The 23,225-nt window shown below is 37.2% G+C and overlaps 1 protein-coding gene across 4 annotated transcripts in view; it reads right to left on the reverse strand.

Moving 5' to 3' along the window:
* The window catches only part of TENM3 (teneurin transmembrane protein 3), a 1,016,736-nt gene that overhangs the window by 113,978 nt on the left and 879,533 nt on the right, over positions 1-23,225 (reverse strand). For all 4 annotated transcript variants that reach the window (XM_081521959.1, XM_081521963.1, XM_081521962.1 and 1 more), the window contains 6 exons: positions 19,155-19,369; positions 14,049-14,259; positions 12,909-13,010; positions 12,508-12,702; positions 11,253-11,453; positions 5,821-6,006 (listed from right to left, as the gene is read on the reverse strand). In XM_081521959.1, the coding sequence (XP_081378085.1) occupies positions 5,821-6,006; positions 11,253-11,453; positions 12,508-12,702; positions 12,909-13,010; positions 14,049-14,259; positions 19,155-19,369 (1,110 nt within the window). The remainder of the gene's footprint in view (positions 1-5,820; positions 6,007-11,252; positions 11,454-12,507; positions 12,703-12,908; positions 13,011-14,048; positions 14,260-19,154; positions 19,370-23,225) is intronic.

Here is a 23,225-nt window from a genome sequence, read left to right on the forward strand (position 1 = left end):
GGGAGAAATCATAGAGTTTAAAATATAAAAAGATAGTTTTAGAATTTCCATATTTCATGCCATTATGAATGTGATTCTCAAAATTTGGGAGAGTTCACAAAAGCCAAAGAGAATATTGATCTTGTCATCTCAGTGAAGTATGTATCAGCGAGGTCATTTTGTTTTCAAATTTGCACCTAAATGTTTTAATTTAACAACTAAAACACCATTCTTTCATCATTATCCTGAGATGAGAATTAGAATACCAAGCCTAAGCCATGCCCATATACAGTACAGTTCCACTCTTTCTTCTACCCCCATACTGTTTAATAGATAGCTCCCCAGCTGTGTATATTTCATTTTCAATTTCTACTCTCCAGCACCCCTAAGCCCAGAGCACTGTGGTAGTTATTAGAGGTGTGCTAAGTACTCTGCGACTAAGTTTTGTCTGGACAAACAAAGCCTGTCTTTGAGATCATTAACGATCTTGTTTCCCAATGTGCTAAAGAATTAGAATAAAAACAAATAGCCAGTCTTTTGTAGCTTAAAGGAATTAGGATTTCCCCTGGCCAAATTTCCATCTGAATTGCCTGAAAGTACATGCAAATCAATGTAGCTCAATAAACAGCTCTGTGTTTGAGACATAACTAGAAGAAAAATATCACATTAGACTCTACCTGTCCTTCATCACCATGATTTTAAAAAGCAACACCTCCCTAACTCCCATTTCAAACATATTAACTTCTTAAGCGGAGAAGGCAATGGCACCCCACTCCAGTACTCTTGCCTGGAAAATCCCGTGGACAGAGGAGCCTGGTAGGCTGCAGTCCAAGGGGTCGCTAAGAGTCCGACGACTGAGTGACTTCACTTTCACTTTTCCCTTTTATGCACTGGAGAAGGAAAGGGCAACCCACTCCAGTATTCTTGCCTGGAGAATCCCAGGGACGGCAGAGCCTGGTGGGCTGCCATCTATGGGGTCGCACAGAGTCGGACACGACTGAAGCGACTTAGCAGTAGCAGTTTGAGACTAGGTCACACTTTATAACAATGAAATGAAAACTATAATAACTCATTAGAGCAAATTTGCTGGATAGCCATTTGTTTTATCTTGTTAAAACAATTTTAGCACTCAAAATGTTGTCTGCATTATATTTTGACTCATTTATACTTAACAATGAAATAAAAAACTCTAATTTGGTAGACACTGCTAGGCACTTTAATAAGTGATTTACATTCTGGTATTTCATATGATCCAATGACCCTATGAGATAAATAAAATTTATGGTGAAAACATACTCAGAGAAGTTAAATGATTTGCCCAAAGTCACAGAGCAAGCAAACGATGTAGCAAAGATTCAAATTCCCAAAGTTCTTAAACATCAGACACTCTGCTTCAAAATCTCATATAATAGGACCATTATAGCCACTTCACATTTGCAAAAAAAAAAAAAAAAAATGAAGCTAAGAACAGTTAGGTCAGTGAATAAATCACAGGATTGGTTGGGAAACATCTTTTTTAAAATTTCAAAGTCCATGCCTTTTCTTATTACGTTACACTGACTTTCATTAAGAAATAGTATTCAATTATCACAGATGAGCTGATCAATAATTGCTTAATGGATAAAAATGCATAAATTAACAAGTGAAATGTAACTGAGGCACACAAATGCCACAAGAAAAATGAAAATGGAAGTTACATGAAATTGAGAATAAAAAGGGAGCCCTGTGCTTAAAACTAGCAATTTCTCAAATTAAGCAGAAATTATCAATACATTCTCGAATATCAAGAGCCCCCAAGGGGTCTCTCAGAATGGGATACTGTTCAAGAGACTACAAAGAAATTAAAAAACACTTCTCTCCTAAAAACATTCCTCTATCTAACAAGCAGATGAAAACCAAAATGTCCAAAGTTTCACACCTAAATAATTATGATACTGTTAATGCTTATTGGAATGGAGATTCAGAAATTTGCTTGGAATCTTGTTCCAGGATTTAAATAAGTTTCCAACCTTCATTAAGTCTAATCACTTTTTAAGCAGTTTAAGCCTATTTTCTCCATTTGTGTCTGTGGGAAATCAGCCTCCAGTAGGGGATTTGCCATGGACAGACAGAGATCTGAGCCTTCCTCACCTTCGTAACAACCCTCCATTGGATAACTATCAGTTGCATCATTCAATCTCCCTCCTCCTCACCCTTCAGGTCACAGCCTCATCTACAGCCTCCAATGCTCTCAGATATAAATGGATGGCCCTAGGGGCAAATTTCTTCCAGCCATTGCTGAAAAGAATATTTCTTGGGGGAAAGTACAGGTTAATGATACTTAAATTTGGTACTTAGGATTTATCATTGACCAAGATAGTTAGCTAGTGTGACACTTTTATGGAGTCTGCCTCCAAACATGTGTTCAGTAGAGGCTGTCGTGGTATTTGTGCTGCTTCTACGCCCCATTCACTCCAACCATAGGCCAATCGGGTAACCAGCCTCTCTTTCCTAAGCAAGAAGAAAAGAGAGAGCCAAACCGAGTTGCCTCTACATGGTTACAGATTCTGGTTCCAATGAAATACATTACAAATAGTGAGGCTACTGAGTTAGGCCAAGTATCTTCCAGTTCACAGATCTGACTTTGATCCATCTCAATTCTCACACTACAGAACTGTTTAAGTTTTGTAATATAGAAATAGTTATAATATTCTAATCCTGTCAACTATTACTTACAAACCATGTAGTTATATTTAATATTTTTAAATTAATTTCTGTATCCTCTAAATAGGTATCTTTCCAATCTTATGAAAAACAAAGATAGGAACATGAGTATGATAATCTTTTGACCAATTATGGAATGTTTGCTTACAGAGGAAGACATTATGGTAGTTGAGCATTTCTACCAGTGCTAGTAGTAGTAAACTATGCCAGTAATCACTGCTGGTGCTTCTTTGATGTGATTCACTCATATAACTCTTTATTTATGAAACAGTCCAACAACCTTAAATGGTTTTGAGGGGAGGAAGGGAGATATATTCATTTTAATCATAATATTTCTAAAAGCAGATTTCTCTTTGTTTCATTTTTTTTTTTATCTGGATACATCACTAATCAAATTCTAACCCAAGAAAGGAGAAGGACTTGGGACAACCAACCTGAGGATGAATTTGCTGAATACATGATTCATAATGAGAGCAAAGTATGAACACACTAATAAAAATATCAGAATGCAATCAATCCCTTCAGGTAGTGGGGTGTTCTGCAAATACTCTAAATCCATAACCTATTTTACTCTCAAAATGCCTATGGTTTTACGGAAGCATGAAGAGTTTATGAAGACAGTAAAATGACTAATGAAGAATATTCTTTGCTTTCTATTGGGAACTTTTGTTTGCTTCTAACTGTTTAATTTCTCCTCCATCTCTCTTTCAATTAACCTCCCTGTTTGTATTCAGTGAGATGGCACATAATACGGGGAAAGGAAAAAAAAATCTTGCTGATTTATGAGTCTTCTTTCTTAAAGTGAAAGCTCCTTTCAGCCAGACGCCTAAGTGTTGAAATCGAGAGGAAATGAACAGAACAGTGACTCTTTTGAATGAGAAAACATACTGTAGTTTCCTGGGCTGTTTAATCAGTGGCTCACAAAGGTCTCCTTTTAAAGGACCCCTGAGACTTCACTTTGGACATATACACAAGGTAGGAAGTAGACAGGGAAAAGCAATTGGATCTTTGTATGCAAAAATTTGGAATAACTACTTCTGAGAGTATAAAAGAGTAAAACAATGATTTAAAGGTTCTCTACATCTTTTAAAAGGTTCATTTTGAAGATTTATTTTTAAATGAAGCAGGTCCTTTCCTTCTACCCTGTCACTCATATGGAGTATAAAAGCAATAAAATAAAATGAAACAATAGAAAGTGGAATTGTTAACCACTGCAAGATACGTTAAATTATAATAAAAAGACCTGCTACTAACACCGGGAAAGTTGTTCAAGAACAGGTCCTCTGTGGGAAACTAACCATGTAATATCACCACGGTCAGTAAGGATACCCAGAGAATGATTTGTTTGGTAGCTGTTGGTTGACAAGTTAAAACTGCCCATGGATAACTTTACAGTACACTTCCTCATAGTCCAAGCTATACATACATGTGTTGGTTGTACTTCCCAGGATACAAATAGTCCAGTATATAACATTTTCCTTCTAGCTAGATTCAATTCACTTATGATGGGGGTGAAAGTGAAAGTAAGCTTCTGCCCCAATGCGGGAGACCCGGGTTCAATCCCTGGGTTCGATCCCTGGGTCGGGAAGATCCCCTGGAGAAGGAAATGGCAACCCACTCCAGTATTCTTGCCTGGAGAATCCCATGGACAGAGGAGCCTGGTAGGCTACAGTCCACAGGGTCGCAAAGAGTTGGACACGACTGAGCGACTTCATTTTCACTTTCTAGCTAGATTCAATTCACTTATGATGGGGTGGTGGGGTCAAAAAATACAATGGAGTAGGATTAGAAGCATGCTGTTCCTGCCCTGCTTCTAGGGTGCACGCATTCTGGGACTGGGGCATGGAGCTGCCTGATCACAGAGACACTACACTGTCTCTTGTACGTCCTCAGAAAAGACGCAAATATTGGTTGCCAACTCTTTTCTGCCTCACTGTAGCTCACAAGTGGGGCTCTCATGAACGGGCGGCCCCTTCCCTGTGGAGTCTTCCTTAAAGAGTAGAGGAGGGCAGAGCCTCATGTGGGAAGGATGTTAGGGCTGAGCTCTCTGCGAGTGTCCTGCACGTGCATGCTGGAGCCAGTAAGACTACAGGCTCCCCAGTTGTTGGCAGTAGCTCACTTTTAACAGGTGACCCTGTAAGGATGTTCATAGGTAAGAGTCACCATATAGGCCTGATCTTCAGAGAAATGCCATTCCTCAAATTACAAAATTTTTGTAGGATCATGCCATTTATAATTAATATTGTACACTTTCATGAAGTGAGGTAGAAATGTATTACTTAACTTCTGTTGTATTTTCTTTAAACAAATGTTTTACTTTCAGTGACTAAAATAGTAAAGGCAAAGGCACTGAACACCCTGAAAATACAGAATCAGTATATGTATTCTGGATACTTTTGTATCCAGGCTAAATAGCACTTATATACTAACATTTTGATCTTAAACACCTATTTGATTGTCTTATTTAACCAACACATGTGCCAGAATCTCATCATATTTTAAGCAGTGTGAAGCATATAAATCTAAGAAAAGCTAGAATTGTGCATTTTACTCTACCTTCTCACAGTACTGCAAAATAAAGTCATAAGAACTCAAATTTCTTTTTTAGAGACTCAAATAGATGGACAAGTGCTAAGATGTGTGATTCTGGAATCTATAGGAGTCCAAAAGGCTATATACTGGGAATCTTTTTTTCAAGTAAAAAATACTGCTGTTCCACGGTGGCAATATGTAACACACAAAAGGAATATTCAAGGAGAGTTGGGTATAAGAAATGAAGTCCTCCTTATATGAGTCAATTTTGGTGGCCATCCCCCAAAACAATAAATAAAATATCCTTGTACTTTATACAGTGGTTTTAAAAAGAACTGGATTACAACAAATTCACTTCTCTGTACAGCAGAAACGAACACAACACTGTAAAGCAATTATATTCCAATGAGAGTTTTAAAAAATTAGAAAAATAAAAAGAACTGGATTGCAATTGGAAAGTGAGGACCTTATTTTAAAATGAAGTTATGCCTTTGGAAGAAAGAGGAGGACAAACTATCAATAATCAGAAGAGTTTTTCCAAGGTGAAACGCAGCACCTTGTGAGCTCTGCTAGGGTACTTGGGGCAGGGGGCGGGGCCAGGCCTACCGATGGTGCAGTGCTCTCCGTTCCAGCCCTGGCTGCATTCACACTTGCCATCCTTGCAGGTCCCATGCTCGGCACAACGCGGGTGGCAGGCTCTCTGATTGCACGCTGGGCCTGTCCAGCCTTCTTCACAGCGACAGGACCCCCCCATGCAAACACCGTGTGAGCCACAGTCCACGGAACAGATTTCTAGATGTAAAACAGAGGAAGCAGGTCAAGAGAGAAGAGTAGAGGGGGGGTGAGAAGGGGAGTTAATAAGCAGTGCTTCGTCTTCAGCTCTAACCTGTGACAGTGAAAAGCAAAATCCTTGAACATAAGCACGAAGGTATTTACCTACTAAGTCAATTTACCTAGTAAGTAAATTTCAGTACCGGCGGCTAAGAACAATAAAGGTAGTTCTACTTTTTTTGTTTAATTTTACATGCTGCCACATAGGGCATAAAATGCACATGAAAATTATGCTATAAACAATTTCCTATATTTATATATGTGTGTACAGATGCACTACTAACAAAACAGAACATATGATTCATAATGAGAAGAAAATATGTACACACACACTTAATGTTTCTCAGAGTATGCTTTTGGCAGCCAGGAACACATGTACATATACATCAAATTGATACAAAATTTATGAAATATTTCTGTGTCTGTGTATGTCAGATATTTAACAGGAGTTGGGTTTCACCCGGATAGCAAAAATCGAAAAGGAGTTATTTTTAATCTTATAGTTTACATTTTTAAAATATTCAGAAACTTTCATTAGAAAGAATCTGTTATTTAAAAAAGTTAAAAAACAAGAATCTATTATAGCATGCATATTAGCTTGGGTCTGACACACAAACACACTGGTTAAATAAAATAAATTGTTGTTTTTTTCCTAGACAGTATATTTCTACTGCTGACAGAAGTTGCTGAGCAAAACAATAATAGAAAACCAGTTTAATAATATATATAACTATGAACTCTAACATTTGAAAAGCAAGGTTTTCCAATTACTAGAATTATTGAAAAGAGCACGAGTCACCAAAGGACTTTAAAAATGGTAACAAGAAGTTAGGTCATTAAAACAAAATTCAGGCATCTGACATAAGTTTTTTCTTAAAAGTTTTTTTTTCACGAGATCCAGTTAAGAGAGAGAGAGACAGACAGATAGAACTCTGAGGGTATTTTATTTTTTACTTTTTACATATAAAGTTAAATGAACTATTTTTTTTCTTAAGATTGGAAGACTATTGTTTAGTGTTGGTTTTCTTTCAACAATAAACATAATGAACAATAAAAACCTTAGATCATTTCTAACAAACAGGAAATGGACTAGCTGAATTTTAAAATAAAAAATAGCCAGTCTCTGTTTAGGTAGTCACATGATACCACAGTTCCAGTCATTGGCCAAATAATATTTCTCAGACAGTGGACTTCACAGGGCTGCAGAATTTTTAAAAACTTGATCCAGGCTCTGTGACAGTGGTGAACATTTCTTATAAACAACAGTCAGGGCTGGAGGAGAGTGGTATGTGGTTTTTCACGCCACATTTTCTAACTCCTTTGAATTAAATTTTTGATTAAAGGATCCAAGATGTTTTGATTAACTTCAGAGGAACAGAACGTCACCTGAGCTTCAGAAGAGGGAGGTTTCTTTCTGAGGTTTCCTTTTTTATTCAATCTAATCAATTTTTCATTAGGGTGAAGGTGTTTATCAGCGTTTAGCACACTTGCTTTGAGCAAGGTGCGTCAATCTTTGTAATGAACTTATTAATTAGAGTTAATTTAATTGAAGTGGAATTGAAGGGCTAATTAATGGACAAACTGCTGCTGAAGAGAGAGGAGAGCTCTGTTGCTTTCAAACCTATAAACTTTCTGATGGAAATAATTCATTTCTTCTCTTTTAGCAGCTTAACCAAATATTTCTTCAGGTGTAAAGTCTACTCTCTTATTGAATTTAGATCTCTGAAGGTCATTTCCACAATAGAGGCAGCTGGTAGTGCTCTGCTTTAGAATTCAATAGGTTAGAAAGTCAAAATGCTACTGCTTTTAAGTCACGAACGTAGATTAACAAAGGTGTTTTCCTAAACTTTCAATGAGAACTGTGCAATATGCAGACTAATTGGAGGCATATGAATCCAGATGTTTTCACAGGATAGCCCTATGTGTATTTGACATCTTTACTAACAATTCCAAGTAAGTTTTCTGTCTTTCAGCAGCTAATAGTAAAGTTTAATAAAGTTTTGTTCTGTGCTTAACTACTTTCTCCCAAAGAAGTATATTGTGTTTATTAGTCAACTCTCTATATTGAGAATTTAATAAGTGTGCATTTTGCATTAAGGATTTAAAGGTGAATAGGATGAAGACCTTCAGTCATTATGTCTCAACAGTCAGATATACAAGTAAAATTAGATTTTCAGCTAGCAAAATAGTAACAGCAGTATGAAAAAAGTCAGTCTAAATATGTAAAATAATGATATGTAATTTTGGCAGCCAGTTTAATTTTTCAACTAACATTGATATCCATTTTTTTTGGCTATTCATAACAATACCATTTTTTACCATTTTATGAGGAAGACCAAATTACTTTTTGGGCTATTTAATATCAATTACAAACCATCCTTTATAAAATAATCCTGGTAATGTATTAAATAACTTTATATGAAACAAAAAAGGGGCCATTGTTTTGTTCCTTTCTGACTTGGAAAACTGTGGGCAACAAATTAGAATGACAACATTTCAAACAAGTACTATTTTATAACTCGTATTAGTATGCCTATTTCACTAATGGAGGCAGAGAGGCCCGAATCAAGTAGCTTTATACAAGTAATTGTATCTATAAACTTTAATTAGATTTTTACATTTTTAGTATAGAAGCTAGAAATGTAAATAAAAACCCCAAAGAAAGAGCTAAATGCCTATATTGCTCTTGTAATCATATTTTTTTAAAGTGGAGGACAAAATGAGCTAACGTGTTATTGAAAATGATGTCATGCATCCATGCTTGATAAACCTTGGTTGGTGATGATTTTTTAAAACTCATTACTGAGACATTCAAGGTCCTCTGCAATTCAGCCCCCAATTTAGTTTTTTTCACTCTTATTTATCCTATACACCTTGCCTGCTCTGACAGTCATGAATCTTCTAACCAAAGTCTCTGGTTTATCAAGCTCTCTGAATCAACTCGCGTGTCTTTGAAGCAGTGATGGGCACATTATAGACACTGTCTACCTTCACAATGTATGGCCCACAAAATGAGGGAAGCAGAGGACAAGGAGGGAAGGAAGAAAGATTGAAGGAAAGGAGAGGAGAAGGGAAAGGGGAAGAAAAGAAAGAAGGAAAAAGAAAGAGCGCAAGAGCAAGAAAGAAAACTCCTAAGTTGCTTCTTTAACTAGGATATCTACTTATGGGTTCAAGAGAAGTTTTCCATCAATATCACAAATTAACCTATATAAGACTTTCTCTAGTTTGGGCTTCTGAGATTCAACTTGCATCAGGTGAAGAGTGGTCGGTGAAACTTTCATGCCAATATTGACTCCTAGGGCAGCAGACATATTACCCAAATTCCTCAAAAATGCCAGGAAAGAGTGAGTTCAGAGCTCATGCTCTTAAGTACTTTCTAATACTGTTCCCCTAGTCAAAAAATATTCCCTCAACCTCCACACTAACTGCAATCTTGAAAAGAAGGAAAGAAATATTAAAAATCTTGTAAACTTTCAATATGCATCAAGGCAGGATCTAAATATTGACTGAATTTAGTGCGTTAGTCCATATAACACTCAATAGAATATTAAACTGGAGCATATTGGTTTCTAAATATTTCATGTGTGTTTACCTTATCTCCCCAATGAAACTATAATCTCCATTCCAGCATTCTTGCCTGGAAAATTCCCTGGACGGAGAAGCTTGGTGGGCTACGGTTCATGGGGTTGCAGAGAGTCAGACATGGCTGAGAGACTGAGCCCACAGATTAGAATAGCATCTTTCCATACTGTGTGACTAGCGAATGGTCACAGAATTAACTCATGGGTTGCAAACAGCAATAAAAAAGTAAAACAGGCTTGAGAGAAAGTATCACTATACATCATTTTGTAAAGCTCTCATTTCAGTGATGTGAGTAAATGCACACAAAGGTATATGAGCTCATGATGTAAAAATATATTTAAGACCACAGGTCATCTAGGTCATGGTCAAAACCTTGAAAGCCACTATTCTAGAGGGCAGGAATGATTGATTATTCTTTTATCACTTTGGGGCCTGTCACAAAGCCATGCACAGAGTTGGTGAGTAAAAACATGACTGACTGAATAAAATTACTACTTGCCATTTCTGTTATAATCATACAGTGGCAATTAAAAACTCAGGGTTGAACTATTACATACACCATAATATTTATATGTGTATATTCTTTATTGTGATATTAAAAGTCTTCTGTTGTCACATAAGTTTTTAATTGAGGTTTCTCTGTTTATGAGATAATGTGTGTTAATCTCCCAAGTTGTACATAGGCCTTCAGAGTTAAGAAGAAAGAGAGCTTTATTGAACTGAAAGATTTTTTCTTTACAATAATACTAAAGGGTAATTTTTTTTTAATACTAAAGGAGAAATTTTAATGACAAATGATGGAGCCTGTTTCTTTCCATATTAAAAGAGAACAAATCTTCTTACTTTTAACATTTCTTTCTATAAATGGTCCCTTTAATAAAATCTATATTAAGTGTAATAAGAGTGTTTTAAAAAACTATTGGGCTGGTCAAAAAGTTCCTTCAGGTTTTTCTGTAAGACGCTATGGAAAAATCCAAATGAACTTTTCGGCCAACCTAATAAAGAGTCCCTTGGACTGCAAGGAGATCCAATCAGTCCATCCTAAAGGAGATCAGTCCTGGGTGTTCATTGGAAGGACTGATGTTGAAGCTGAAACTCCAATACTTTGGCACCTCATGCGAAGAGTTGACTCATTGGAAAAGACCCTAATGCTGGGAAGGATTGGGGGCAGGAGGAGAAGGGAACGACAGAGGATGAGATGGTTGGATGACATCACTGACTCGATGGACATGGGTTTGGGTAGACTCCGGGAGTTGGTGACGGACAGGGAGGCCTGGCGTGCTGCAATTCATGGGGTCACAAAGAGTCGGACACGACTGAGCAACTGAACTGAACTGAAAAAAATACAGTAATCTTAGTGTGTATGTGTGCTCAGATATGTCCGACTCTTTGCAACTCCATGGACGATAGCCCACCAGGCTCCTCTCTTCCTGGGATTTTTCAGGCCAGCACACTGGAGTGGGTTGGCATTTCCTCCTCCAGGGGATCTTCCCAACTAAGGGATCGAACTCTTGTCTCTTGGGTCCCCTGCATCGGCAGGCGGATTCTTTAACACTGCATCACCCGGGAAGCCCATGGTAAACTTTAGCTAAACAATACTAAGCACTCAATTGTATGAACCTCACCATTGGAGCAGTCTGGGCCAGTCCAATTAGGGTCACAAGTACAGGAGCCGCTTTCTTGAAGATACGTTCCATGGCCAGAGCACTGGTCTGGACACATGGTCTTTAGTATTTCACAGTTGTTACCACCCCATCCAGGATTGCAGTGACATTCCCCATGGATACACACACCGTGATTAGAACATCCAGGGTCTAGACAGTCAGCTAGTGGAAAGAAGAGAGAATCAATTTACCATTAAATCTAGAAGATATACATAGTACATACAGAACAAAGAATTAAATCCCAATTTACCTGAACATTTTGGCTACTCAGATATTTACCTACCATTTGTAAGAAGTTGTTTTTGAAAATGCAGAGAATTTATGCAGTAAAGCATTAAGAGACATGCCATTTAGGTAATGGAGACTCTTACAAGGATTCGTAATTCTCACTTCTGCTCTTAGGACGACCGCTTTCCATTCTGCCCAATCAGAGAGTAATAAGTATTGGCTTTGCTATACCAAAATCTGAATCAGCTGGCCTAATCCATAACCACTGAATACTGACAGCTGTGTGGGACCCTCACATGTTTGAGAAATAAATGAGTTGCATACCCTCTATCCTTCTTAATTCACTTTAATGTGCTTTAGATGACGAGATTTAATTTACCAATTTGACTCAATAAAACTTTACACTTGTAGGGTCAATGGCCTGAAAATTTAATTCCAGAGATTTAATTGCATTACTTTGTGTGTGCAGATCAATAAAATCAATTTGATTGAAGAACGGAAATGGTGCTTTTCTGCTTTTTGAAGAAACTAGTTCAAATGCACTTTACAGTATAGTATCTTAACTATCATCATTATATATAGTTATGGTGCAAACCCATGATGTATCTTTTTCCATCAATCTATTATATTCAATATCCATCTTTCTAGAGATACCAAATGCTAACAGATTTAGAGGCTGGCGTCAAGGCGAAAAATGGCAAAAAATAAATAAACAGTCTACTGTTGGTTCCAAGACACAAGTTTTTGCTTATTTTCTCAGAATGAAAATAAAATTATTCACACAATTGAGAAAGAGCAAAGGGACTCCTTGGTATTTCTTTTTATTAGGTAAAATGTTCATGAAGCAATGCCCCCATGAATATGGAAATCAAAATTACCTTCAGAAGGAGGCACATAAAAAGATTCATTGCCAAACTAAAGGTTACACATATCACCTGTTTTTTCTTTATATCTAAGAATAGACTTCCACAAATATTGACATGTTTACCTTCTTCGCAATTTTCTCCTTTGTATCCAGAGTTGCAAGCACAAGAGCCCATGATACAAATCCCACGACCCCCACACTGAGGGTCGATACACTGCGTCGTGGGCACATCGCACTCTGTGCCCTTCCAGCCGCTGAAACAGAGGCAACGGCCCTTGGAGTACTGGCCGTTGCCACTACACAGCACCGGACAGGCTGCTGTGAAATAAAACACGACAGGGGAATTATCAGCCACGTTTCCCATCGAGATTCGCTCAAAGCAGCAGCACGTTGTTAGAACAAGCAGTATGCCATTCCTCCACTCCCAATCCCCCACCTTCTTTCCTGTCATGGGAGTCTCCTGAATGACTCGTGTTTCTACAGCTTATTTATCTTGGCTGAAGAAAAGAATCTAAGTCTCATACCTCTTGAACAATCCGGACCCAGAAATCCTGGAAAACAATGGCAGGTTCCAGAAACGCACTCTCCATTTCCATGGCAATTTCTGGGGCATTCCACCACAGACTCTGAAGAAAAGAAAAAGAAGCGATCCTTGCTGTGCACCCTGCCTCCTGTGCGAGGTAAACTGTGTCACTTTGATCATTTTAGCTACATCTTGAAGGATGTATGGATGGCTGGCTCCATAACCCCAGAAAAGATTCATTTATACCGGATTGTGTACATGCTAAGTGGCTTCAGTCGTGTCCAACTCTTTGCGACCCCATGGACTGTAGCCTGCCAGGCTTCTCTGTCCATGGGATTCTCCAGGCAAGAATACTGGAGTGGGTTGCTGTGGGGAAACAGCACGCAGCCAAGACGGCGAAAGTCAAGCTCTCATGCCCTCTCGCCCCACATCCTGTGAAGAATGACTTTGTATGGTTATGGAACAGCTGAGATCACTTATAGCACTAAGCATGCGTATCACATTGTACTTGCTTGGCCATAGGCCACCTGGGTTCTGTAAATGTATATAAGCCCCACCTGAGAAACCCCTTTTGCTGCTGCGCCAGTCTGGAGAGAATAAACATGTCTGCAGTTCTACGGCTCCTCGAGTTTTCTTCCAGCTTCCCCGCTCGTGCCTTACCTACCCTGGGTTCAGGGAACATGTGGGAAGTGAGACAGTTGCCATTTCCTACTCCAGGGGATCTTCCTGACCCAGGGATTGAACCTGAGTCTCCTCCGCTGGTAGGCACATTCTTGACAACTAAGCCACCTGCGTCTCTGATGTCTCCTTCAGTGGCAGGCAAGTTATCACCGGCGCCACCTGGGAAGCCCCTGATACCAGATTATTCGAACAGTAAAGCAAACACTGCTAATTTCAAACCCAGGTGTTTTTAACTGTTTTTGTGATACCTCTCCTCCAAGCTACTCTCGAATAACACTCTCTCAGTGCCTCATGGTTTGTCATATATTCATAAACAAACAATTTAAAAAATACTTCTCATAGTTACTTCAGGCTTTAACATCCTAGGACTCACTCAGAACTGGCGAAGGTAATTTAGTTTCTATTTAACCCAGCATTGAGGCCAGACGCCTGGAAGTGATACTTGGAAGATGGTCCTTACCTATCACAATGGTGTTGAAGGACACCTGCTCTGCATTTTTCCCATCATTATAAAAAGCCAGATGCCAGATTCCAGAATCCAAGTACTGGATAAAGCCGGCCTCGTGGAGGCTGACGGACCTCGCCTGCCGCCCAGCTCTTTCGGACTCCAGCAGGTTCCGCTGCTCTCTTGCGATCAACCTGCTGCCATCTAGGAGCTCCACAAAGTCATACTGAGGGCAAGGACAAGGAAAACTGTTCAGCAGTCAGAAATACTACAACGGCAGGAAAAAGTTCCTGATGGACAGGTCTTCTAGGCGTTGTATTTACAGGGGTGATGGAGATTACCACCTGCATGCCACTGTTGTATTTAACATCACGGACCATTTCTTCCCTTAATTTTATTTAATTCTTCCGACTGATGAAAAATTTGTGAGTTTAAGCTATAGAGAACAGACCTGGGGTTTGCCAAGGGGTGGGGTGGGGGAAGGATGGAGTGGGCATTTGGGACTAGTGTGTGCAAACTATTGCATGTAGAATGGATAAACAAGGTTCTGCTGTATAGCACAGGGAACTCCACTCAGTATCCCACAATAACATGGAAAAGAATGTAGGTATAACTGAATCCTTTTGCTGTACAGCAGAAATTAATACAACGTTGTTTAATCAACTACACTTCAATAAACTATAATTTTTTTTTTTTTTTTACAAAATTTGTGAGTCTAGGCAATTTGGGGCTATGACCATAAACCTGCATCATTTTTACTTAGACATTAGACGATCTCTTAAGGTTTTCTGCCAATTAATACTTAAGTAGTAACCACTGCTACTGAATACTTACTCCGTGCCAGGATTATTTTTAATCATCATTAGCAACATTTCTAGGAAGACGTTATTGTTTACACTTTAAAGATGAAGGAAACTGAAAGCCGAGAAGCCTGAGCAGGTCAGATAGCTGGTCAGTGGTGCACGTGGTCTGTGAACTGCAGTGAGCTTTGCTCCAAAGGTTGGGCTGTTTCTACTACCTGACTCCACACCTCTCTGTGACCCTGATATAACCACTGCAAGCACCATGGAGAAAGCCAGCCATGGAGTTTTACTTAGTTGCAGTTAGATTAAAAACATATCATAAGATGCCTTTACATCTTTGGTCGGCTCTTCTGTCCATGGAATTGTTCTGGCAAGAATACTGGAGTGGGTTGCCATTTCCTTTTCCAGAGGGGTTCTGAAAGGATGGGCCAATTATTATCATGAAGTCAATCATCACTGAACAATATTTATTCTAGTAAGATTAATCATGAACACTGGGCAGCTGGAAGAATTTAACCAGAGAATTCAAAGGTAATTCTTTAAAAATGTGATGTGGCTGGTAATAGTGGGATAATAGTTTGTAGTCATAGATAATTCAGTGAATTTGGAAGACACTGCAAAGACTTTAACAGTTTTAATAAACTTGTTCGATAGTAGTTTCTTAAATGTAATTATTTAGTGTCTATAGACTCTTACCCAGTCTCACTTTATTCCTGAGGTATGTATTGATGGTGAAAAGTACACTACAGCACTATCTATATAAATCATTAATGTTAGAGCACTGTACGTGTGAATCATTAATATTCTACTTTCTGATAGATTCCTTAAATGGAATATCATCAGAGGTCTATTTAAGGAAAACTTATTTATAATGAATCCCTTAATACAACCAAATTGGAAAAAAAATCAGTTGTTGGGATTCAGAGAATCACAGTTTAATTCGTTGCCACTGTACATAGACCTTCTCCTGTTACTACCAGACAGAATTTAGAATATCTAATTCAGCTTTCAACATACTAAATTTTAAATTTAAGTATAAAAGCATTTTTTGTTATTTTTTTTTTTTGTGCAGTCGAACTGTATTGTAACATCATTCAGCTGTGAGAAATATAGAAAAAGCCATAATGTGATTAGCATTCAAACATTTTTTTTTTCATTTATATCTTACAAGGATGAAGATAATGACTGGTGTGGATACTTGAACTACAAAAATTTCACTGGAATTATATTCCAAAATTATCAGAGGAAATTAACTCAGCACTTCTGAATGGTGCCTCTGTCTCAAATAAACCATTCATTTTCTTACAGTTTTAAATAGTTGCACGAGTATGGCAAAAAGACCAGAAAAAGTTTCTTTTGATGGTCCCATTTATATAAACATTTTTTCTCCTGTAGTATAAACACAGTAACTGAAAAAGTGAAAGGGAGGAAAATTTGAATTTTAGTAGGTCTTTCAAGCTGTATGAAGTGTCACCTTTTATCATAGAAGTCACCATTTTGCATCACACTTTGAACAATAAACTAAGGCTGGAGTGGTAGGCATGATGCCTGTGGTGAGGAGTAACTGATGGTTGTGGAGTAAGTATCTACCCAGCTCTAGGCTCTTCCCTGGTGACGTTTCACACAGAACTTCAGGAGGATATTCAAATACCTAAAGATAAGTTCCCTAATTAACACTACAGCTATTGCTACAAAGAAGAAGCAAGTTATATGGAATAGAAATTTAGTAACCTTTGTTCTTTGGGTGTACCGTAATCACTTATGGGCAAACCTGAGTTTTGTTCTGTAATACCTATTCATAAGATTCCTATGGATTTTTTTGTGCAGCAAGTCTTAGAATCTTGTTATTTTTAGGACAAAATTCAGTCTCACTACACTGGGGGAGCGATCATGAGACAAAGCTTATACTGAAGGTATCTTGATGGTTCGTTTCTGAACAGATTATCCCTATTAACTCAGTTCAGCTACTAAAATCATGAGAACTCAGAATCTATGAATACCTAACTGTGCTCTCAACTTTTTGGTGGTGGTTTAGTCTCACTGTAAACCACTGACATAGAGAAGGAAGCGATTTTAGAGATCACCTGATTCAACTCTTTCATTTTACAGATAGACACTCAGTCACCAGGAAGTTAGACTTGTTCAAGGTCACAAGGTCAAAAAGTGGTGACCCAGATTTCTGACTCCCATTCTAAAACAGCTTCATGCAAATGCACTCAAAGGATACAGTATGCTATAAACTGTATAAAGTGTTAAATTGCTTCCTTAGGCCTCTAACTGTCCAGGAGAATGAATCGGGGAAGAAAGTCAATTGATTCCTTGGCAACAGTCACATGGACAGTTTTATAAAGGGTCACAAAGACTTTTAAAACTCAAGTGATTATTCTGAATGGTTGGCCAATTTTAATTATTTCGGGCTGATTTATTTAACGTTCCCCAGAAACAGAGAAATGTTCAATTTGGGCTGCTTTATAGCATATTTCATGTTTAAACACTGAACTCGGAAACAGCTGTTTGCTCTGCTGATCCTGAATAAACTGGAGGAAGGAACTCTAATAACTGTGGAGCTTAAGAAAATGCATAACCTACTTAAACACATACATTGTGGGAGAAAAGAAAAGTGAATATCACGTATATTGCATTTAAATACCAGAAGAATTATGAGAAAACCTGAACTACACCTTTTATTCCCTAGTCTTTTATGGTATATATAACTTGCAAAAAGTCAATTCTAAATCTTTAAATAAACTTTTAAAGTGCTCAATGCATTAACTTTTTCCTTGAAATTAATTTTTTGAATTTACAGGTTACAAGCTTGCTGTTGTACTTAGAGGTATGTTTCTTGAGTTATAAAAATAATTTAATCATACCTGATTCCATTGGAAAAAAAGGTTTTGTTTTTTTCTATTCCACTGGAATACTGTTTACTAAATGTAATCTATCTGCTATAACTGAAGTCATGGACAGCCACTTCTACTTAAGAAAATCTTATCATTACATCTTAGTCAGTATCATCTGTGACATGAACTAGTCAGATGTAACTATAATCTAAAATTTACAATTGGACCCTGCCTAGTACATAATAAGAGGCATTTCGATATGTGAGCATTAAAGGCATTAGTTTAACAATGTAGATATGAAAAATGTTAACTCAGAAAAATGAATACACCAAAGCATGGTATTCAAAAAATGCAGTTGTATGAATTATATATGTATATGAAACTTTCTTTAATCTGTGACAGTAGAGAAAGCATGTTCAGATTTTTCTTACTCATCTTTTTTTAAAAACTATTTTTATTAGTATATGGATCAATTTTTCTTATAATTTATATTCTGAGGTTATAGAAAAAGCATTTCTCACAAATTTACATAATATAAAGTATCTGGTCTTCATTTAATACATCAAATTAGTCAGCATGAAATTCCATGGGTAAATAACTGATTTTCAGGCATACCTTTAAGCTCATCTAATTGTCCATTTTAATTAATCATATATCACATTTTTGGAATTCCCGTTTTTGGAAAAAGTCTAGTCTCTAGTTTTGTGGTAGGTAATTTACATAATTTCTCTGAGACGTAATGGAATATCTTTAAACCACAATTTCCAATTTACATTCCATGAGTCAGTACTGGATCATGAAAAGGTCTATAGGATTATTAATCTGTGACAGTCGTGAAATGATTTTCATGAAAGCAAACTGACTTTAAAGTTCTTTGAACCTATAATATAGGAGTATTTGAATTGTTTTAAATAATGTGATCATCCTTGATGATCTACGAAAGCTCTTTTGCCTCTGTATTTTAGTGTTTATCATATGCAGATGAGGAACTATGGCTTGAGTGGATAAAAGTTCATATTTTATATCTGTTTATGGTCCCGTAATTTCTTTACAAAGAGTAAATCTGACATAAAGTAAAAACTATGTATTTCCAACAGAATGAACACGTTTGGGATGAAAATGTCATGCATTCATTACATGAAAGTTGTGTGATCTTTGGAAATGATCACATAGTGTTCTAAAACACTTGGGAAATCCATGATATTTTACTACTTAGATGATGTTCAATATTCATCAGGTTACTCACAAATTCTGTACATTTTAATCAATCAATACCGATTAAAGCGAATCAGAAAGAAAAAGCTGTTCTTCCTACTAATTCAAAAGTCTCAAGATAAGTGTCACCTACATGCAAAACTCTCTTCGCTGCAACACATCAATACAAAAGTGGTCAAAGAGTTAAACAGGTGCACTTAAGAAATGGAATGACTTTAAAACTGCAAACCAGCAGTTTTCCATTTATTGGTAATAGAGCCTACCTGAGTGTGGGAGGGCGGTAAGCCTTTTCGGCCATATACGCCAATCAAAGCGTCTTTCTGAAGAGAGATGTTGAATTTAAGAAACTGTGGCTGATCTATAAAGAGCTGTGATCTCCAGAAGATACCGGGAGGAACCTCTTGAATCGCTCTTCGGCCAATATCAAGTTCTCCAGAATCTATGGTATTATTTTCCTGTGTAAATCCACCTAATTTTCCTGAATGTAAGAGATTCATTGAAAAAGAAGGGAAAATTAAAAAGAAACAGAACCAAAACCAAAACAGCCTTCTGACTTTCCAAACAATTTTTTCACTGAAAGGCTCAGAAATTTCATTTCCTTCTGATATGTGAAATGCTCTTCTTTATTTCTAATTTTTTCTTTAAAAGGTTTTTCTCTGTTAAGATATTGTTCAAGCAATCCTGATTTAGCACGTTCTTTAAGATATTTAAGTCAAAATCCTTTTACTTTCCCCCAAGGTACACCTATTACTGCAACTGTTTTCACACTTGCAGTCTTTCTTGATCATTTGAAACGTAATTATCTTACAAATTATATGTGGTGTTATTTCTTGGGAGAGATTAAGTCTGGTACTTATCAGTCATTCTAAACATACCATAACCCTGCAAAATGTAAATTAAGGCAAAATGGATTATGAAGATTTCCAAATCAATCAAATTCAAAATTCAGATGACTTCAGGTAGTTGTAAATTATTTTAATGACAGAAGAGAGTCTTCTATCTACAAAGAACTATTAATTTAACATCGAGTTCATTTTGGAGCATTTACTAGGGACACAGAATTGACAGAATTGTAGGTATTAAAAGGAAACATAAATTAGAGAACAGAACCTTAGAGATTATGGACTCTGGCTTTGATGGCTTCTGTCATCAAGCAAGTAATTACTCAGTTGGAAAGACAACACCTACAAACTAATAAATGACTATCTTAAGCAACGTATGGTTAAAGGTCAGAGCAAAGTGATATCACTGAAGGCTGGAGCTGGAAAGATGTCACAGAGGGGCAGGTACTGAGCTCGACTTTGTAGGACAAGTAGGATAAGGTTTCTGAGCAGAGGTAAACTTTGTAATTAACCAACATGGCAATGGAACTGAACATGTGTTAGGGTAATGATAAGCAGAGAGATCCGTTTGGCTAGAAAAGAAGCCTAGAAAACTGGTTCTGGAGTCAGACAAACCGGAGTTTGAACCCTGACTCTGCTGGCTAACTAGCTGTGCGACCTGAAGGTGTATACTAGGCTTCTGATACTAAATCTCATCTGTAAAAGTAACCATGCAATCACAGAACTCCTCTAAGCTTTACATGAGGTATTCTATATAAAGCACTTGGCTCTCAGAAGATATCAAATGAATGGAAGACATCAATGGGTTTGTCATGGGAGAAACAGAAGATAAAACTGGGAAAGCAAAAATGGTATCAGATGGTGGAGGCCCCTGAATGCCAGGTTAAAGAATTTCATCTTCTCATATTCGTGGATTTTTGTATTTTCAGTTCTATCAAATGGTATTATTCCACCCCTTTTCTGGAAGTAGCTATATATTTGTTTTGTGTGGCGTGTGTGTGTGTGCAAGGAGATCAAACCAGTCAATCCTGAATATTCTTTGGAAGGACCGATGCTGAAAATGAGGCTCCAATACTTTGGCCACATGATGCGAACAGCTGACTCATTAGAAAAGACTCTGATTCTGGGAAAGATTTGAAGGCAGGAGGAGAAGAGGACAGAGGATGAGATGGTTGGATGGCATCACTGACTCAATGGATATGAGTTTGAGCAAGCTCTGGGAGATGGTGAGGGACAGGGAAGCCTGGTGTGCTACAGTTCATGTGGTTGCAAAGAGTCAGACATGACTGAGCAACTGAACAACAACAATGTGTGTGTGTGTATATATATATAAAGCGTTGTGTTACTATGCATATAATTTATGGCACATTTTAAAAACAGACACTTGACCTACTGTAGAGCACAGGAAACTCTGCTCAATGTTATGTGGCAGCCTGGATGGAGGGGAGTTTGGGGGAGAATGGAGATTATATGTATATATATATGTATATATACATATATATACATATATATATTACAAAAAGTCAGGATTTTCATGTCAAAAAATTTAAAAAAAACCAGATACTTGAAATAGATTTAATATGGGTAAATTACACTTCAATGCCAAAAAGGCAGTTTTTTGTTTCTATGTCTTGTATGTGTGTGTGTGTGTGTGTGTATGAGATCAGGAGAAAATAAATTCAAGATTAGTCATGTAGGTACCTTTCTATCACAAAAGTTTAAGGTAGATATCCAGGTTATGGCCATTAGGGTCTAGAGAAACTCACAACAAATCACAGTTACGGACAAGTAAGAAGCCTGAGGGAAAGTGTGTTACTAGTAAGTGCTGGGATTCTTGACTACCTGGACTATTGCATCCTGCAATGACACAGGATCATCAGGTCAAAGGACAGCTACAGCTAAACAGAGATCCATGGAACGTTCTGAAAAGGTGAAAGGTGACACGCAATCATTATCTCAAGACATTAAAGTGCAGTCGTGTGGGAAGCCTAGAAGTGGAGAAATAATGAGAATACAGTTGTAATAACCCAGGTAGGTAGCAGGAGGGGGCTGTACAAGAAAGCTTAATAAAAAGTCATTATTAACAGTCTCACTTCCTCTCTTTTTTCCTGATGTCCACACTCATGGTAATTAATAGTCCTTCACCTGCCAGGTCTATTTTTGTTGAACTAATTTACCAATATAAAATGCTCTTGAAAATAAAAGTTCAAAACCTGGTTACAGTAATCACTGTAATTTTTCATGTATCAACTCACAGACGATCAACTGTGCATCACTTACTGAATTTTAAAATATTTATCTTATATTAATATTCATTTTAGCAAAACTAGAATATATAGATAAAAGGATAAAAAATATAACCCTACACCCAGAGATTATTTTTGCTTGCTAGCGAGTCAAACATCTTTATTTACAGAAATTTTTAAATACCTGAGATCAATGTCTGCTTTTCATTTTGGAAGCTTTTGCACAAGAACCTACATTTGTCATAAAGTCGTTTTTACTGAAAAGATTAAGGAGGGGGGGAAGGGAATTAACCTTTAGTGAGAATCTATAACATGCTAGGTAGTTTCGTCTATATTATGTGTTTTAAATTTCAAAACAACTCTGTGAGATTGATACTATTTTGAGATGAGGAATTTAAGGTTCAGAGAAGTAAATTATAACCCAAAGGAAGGGTTGAGTCAAGATTCAAATAGAAGTCTGCCTAATTCCAAAACTACGTGTCTTATAGAATCACCTATATAATCCATGCTTTTTATTAAAAACAAATACTTATTTCAAATTATTAGGTTTTAAATTTATCTGTCTATTCCATATAAAATCAGGTATGTTAGCCCACTGAAAGACGCCAGAGAAACTGCTTGGCTTTCAGTTTTAGGACATAAAATTGTACTTATTTTTATTGGGAGGGAATGACAGGCTTAGTGTGCCATTGTTACTATGACCTAAAAATTCTTTATATTATATGTGTTAGTTGCTCAGTCATGTCCAACTTTTTGTGACCCTATGGACTGTAGCCAGCCAGGCTCCTCTGTCCATGGGATTTTCCAGGCAAGAATACTGGAGTAGGTTGCCACTCCCTTCTCCAGGGGATCTTCCCGACCTAGGGATCGAACCTGGGTCTCCTGCATTGGAGGAGGCAGATTGTTTACCTCCTGAACCACCAGGGAAAATTCTTTGTATTATAATTTATTATAAATTCCTAATAAGTTTTGGTTGACTTCTACATATACTATTTTTTTTAAAATACCGAGTAAAGTAGTAGTCCCTTATTCCACTAAGATCTGTTAGTACTTGTATTTATACATGAGATCATTCATATTTAGACTCATTCGTTATGTTCACAGATTTCTAATGCTATTATTATACATTATTGCCATTAACAAGTTCTATTGTTATATCTGAAGCTTATGTGATTTAATCTGCTCTCTGGTCTTGATCCTATCTACTGCCGCTAGAAATGGCTTGTAGATGTTTTAACAGTGTACC

The sequence above is a fragment of the Giraffa tippelskirchi genome, chromosome 8 (genome assembly GCF_054371585.1).
Source record: "Giraffa tippelskirchi isolate mGirTip1 chromosome 8, T2T-mGirTip1v1.2.pri, whole genome shotgun sequence".
Lineage (NCBI taxonomy): Eukaryota > Metazoa > Chordata > Mammalia > Artiodactyla > Giraffidae > Giraffa > Giraffa tippelskirchi.